Source organism: Contarinia nasturtii, unplaced genomic scaffold (assembly GCF_009176525.2).
Source record: "Contarinia nasturtii isolate CC-2019 unplaced genomic scaffold, AAFC_CNas_1.1 Cnas_scaffold_2012, whole genome shotgun sequence".
Lineage (NCBI taxonomy): Eukaryota > Metazoa > Arthropoda > Insecta > Diptera > Cecidomyiidae > Contarinia > Contarinia nasturtii.
Genome location: NW_022199342.1, coordinates 1 through 2,838, shown reverse-complemented (window position 1 = coordinate 2,838; position 2,838 = coordinate 1). Strand labels below are relative to the sequence as shown.

Here is a 2,838-nt window from a genome sequence, read left to right as displayed (position 1 = left end):
TTGAATTTTTCCACCAAATCTTCGACTTTTTGTTTAACGTTTGAATTCAATTTGATGTTCCGTGTGAACTGATTCAATTGTGTGTAGAGAGAAATGTGTTGTAAATCATATAAATTCTGTTATATGAAATCAATAAAAATCTACAAAAAAAAACTATGTAGTCATTTTAAGCGATTTTAATATTTTACCGATTTGACGATGTGCTGCGTTTGAAGCTATTATTCTTGTCATGGAAGAAAACACATTTTGGCATTCCATTTCGATTTGATTGTGTGTTGACGATGTGCCGGCATTTTGTATATTTTGATGAATTGGTGAATTGTGGCTTGACGAATTTGATGGTCGTTGTTGCTGTCGATTGTTTTGATCGAATCGTACGCGTTTCGATTGTGTCGAAGTCTGTGGCGAGACTAAACTAGGCGTGTGCGTGACATTACTGTGTGCGTCGACAACATCATCATCATCATCATCATCGTCATCCGATTCAATGACTGTATAGAAACATTTTCATTAGATTAGAAAAGAATTGATTCGGGTTCCCTTTGGACCCGTATTTATATTGTCGTGTGTTTTTATTTTCAGAATCAAAAGAAGAAGTAGAAAAAAATATCAAACGAAAGACACAACACAACCAGCTATTTACCTTTCCGTCTTTTGGATCCAGTTGTATTTGTGGCTCGGTATCGATTGAAATACTGAGTTTCAGAATCGTTCTGTGACATGACTTCCAAACCAACTGTGCATGGTGTACACTGTTCTAATTGAATTTCGATCGATTGATGAACTCCGTCTTGTACATCCACATGCTCTTGTGTCGGCTCAGTTTGTTGGCTATTGTCCACAGTCACATCCAATGATTGATTCTCTTCTTCTTCTTCGTCTTGATTTTGTGTCGGCTCAGTTTGTTGACTATTGGCCGATGCGTTGTTCGTTGGTTGTCGTTGACGCTGCGAATTGGCCCATTCAGAGTATATTCGAATTCTTTCATTCGTTTCATTAACGCAAGTACGCTTCGGACGCATCCTTAATTATAAAATACGGAAAAAATAGAAACAAATCGATACATATTCGTACAATATCAAAGAATGGATCTTGGACAACAAACAAGCGGAACAGAACATAACCAAACTTCAAAAAGCAAAGAAAAAAAAAAAATTGAACATGTGCCGAAAAAATCCGAAAATCACCAATCAATTTAGAAATACTCATCAATTTGCAATCAATAGCGATAATTTATTTTCGAAACACGACAAAACATGAATTTACCTGATTTATTTTGGGACTTTGATGAATTAATGCACAGGAAAAATTGAAAAATTGTTCCGTTGGTTCAATTGACAATTGCGTCTCAATTTCTTTGATCGTTTAGATGATGAAATTATCAAACACGTTTTTTAAAGTTAAGAATATTTTCCAATTTGTTATCAATTTGTTTGAAATCACAACAAAATATGAATTAATTCGATAATTATTGAGTTTTATGTGATTTTGAGCACACTAAAAATTAATTACGGTTTTTTTCCGCCTTTGAGACTAAATTATTTCAACTAATCCAATTGGAGTTCGCTGTGTAAATGCGAAAGATTATTTGACATTTCGTAATAACAATGCCGACAAACTAGCTGCTACTGTGTATGTGTATGTATATGTAATTGCGCATAATTAATTCAATCTGAAACAATGACCAATAGACGATGCGCCATCTATTGGTGATTCTTTTAATTTTCATTCGATTGTATCGTGGTTGAAATGGTTATGAGCAAAAAAAAGTCATAAACACAAAAGTCATCGATGCCAAAATATTTACATCAAATTCAGGGACAGGCGTTGCTGTAATGACCACCAATTATCGTATATTCCTTATAAATAGTATAAAAGAGCCGAAAAATCGACAATTGCCCGAAATGCCAAGTGAATATCATCACCCATACGTTCGATTAAGACTAACTTTGATGATACTTACTTTTGATTTGATTTATTTACAGAATCGATACTCGATCCAACGTGTTGGATTATTATCAATGAAGATCGAAATACATGCAGTTTGGTTGTACGTGAACATGAATTGTTCAAATTAAGCCAGGGATATAGTGTGTGTTCCGTACAAACGGTATCCATTGAAAATGAATTTAAAAGTATTTTCGCAATGTCCGTTTCGTATAATCATCGATTTTTGGCATTGTATGTATACAAATAACGGCATCGGGAACGTCTGATTTGCAAACAAAATACTGTGAATTTAAAACAAATCAATCTGAAAAACCAAAGCAAATTGAATGGTGATTGTGCTTCATTTGTTTTACGATAGATACGATCATTTTTATGGGTCTTAAGCGGCCAGCTATGAATTTGACACAAATACTCAGAAGAGCTTGATTCGAGCTGCATACTTTGGCAAAGCATTTATTGCCAGCCATAATCCAGATAAATACATTGAAACATGTCGATACTAAAATCGGAATACCTTTAACATATGCACAGTAAATTTGATCATGAATTTTTGTTGTAGAATGAGAATAATGCTATGATTTTAATTATTATTCTTTGTCTATGTTTAATCGATTGAAGCCACATGTTGTGTTGGATCGATTGGTGTTTCGCAAACATTATGGTTTGGCCATTCAAATAGCAAAACATTTAAAATTGCCGGAATCACGAATTTTGGAACATGAAACAGCAAATTTGTAGAATTTTTCGCACTCTCGTCACCGGCCAATCGCGTGCTATTAGATATACGGTTATATATTTGCCTAAAACACATAAACAGATTTTATTACTTTTTCATTGGTGTAAAAATGAAACAAAGGCGGTCTTCAATTTGCATGAAGAGTAAAAAAC

General features: G+C 34.0%; 1 protein-coding gene across 2 annotated transcripts; it reads right to left on the bottom strand.

The window, feature by feature from the left end:
- Window positions 1-4: 4 nt before the first annotated feature.
- LOC116347665 (transcription initiation factor IIE subunit alpha-like) lies at window positions 5-2,815 on the bottom strand. Of its 2 annotated transcripts, XM_031778356.1 has the most exons (4): window positions 1,267-2,815; window positions 644-1,023; window positions 189-491; window positions 5-68 (listed from the first exon to the last, which is right to left on the bottom strand). In XM_031778356.1, exons 2-4 carry the CDS (start codon window positions 1,020-1,022, stop codon window positions 34-36), a joined length of 717 nt encoding a protein of 238 aa, XP_031634216.1. In that variant the 5' UTR covers window position 1,023; window positions 1,267-2,815; the 3' UTR covers window positions 5-33. The 2 variants fall into 2 exon arrangements, with proteins under 2 accessions (XP_031634216.1, XP_031634217.1); XM_031778357.1 differs by lacking the exon at window positions 1,267-2,815 and having other exon boundaries at window positions 644-1,076.
- Between the last annotated feature and the right edge of the window lie 23 nt (window positions 2,816-2,838).

Bases quoted from the DNA above. Each gene is read 5' to 3' on its own strand.
- LOC116347665 (XM_031778356.1), bottom strand. From the start codon at position 1,022: ATGCGTCCGAAGCGTACTTGCGTTAATGAAACGAATGAAAGAATTCGA. The intron at 492-643 runs GTAAATAGCTGG...GTTTCTATACAG, and splicing joins TGGATCCAAAAGACGGAAAG to TCATTGAATCGGATGACGAT. The intron at 69-188 runs GTAAAATATTAA...CAATTGAATCAG, and splicing joins CGCAGCACATCGTCAAATCG to TTCACACGGAACATCAAATT.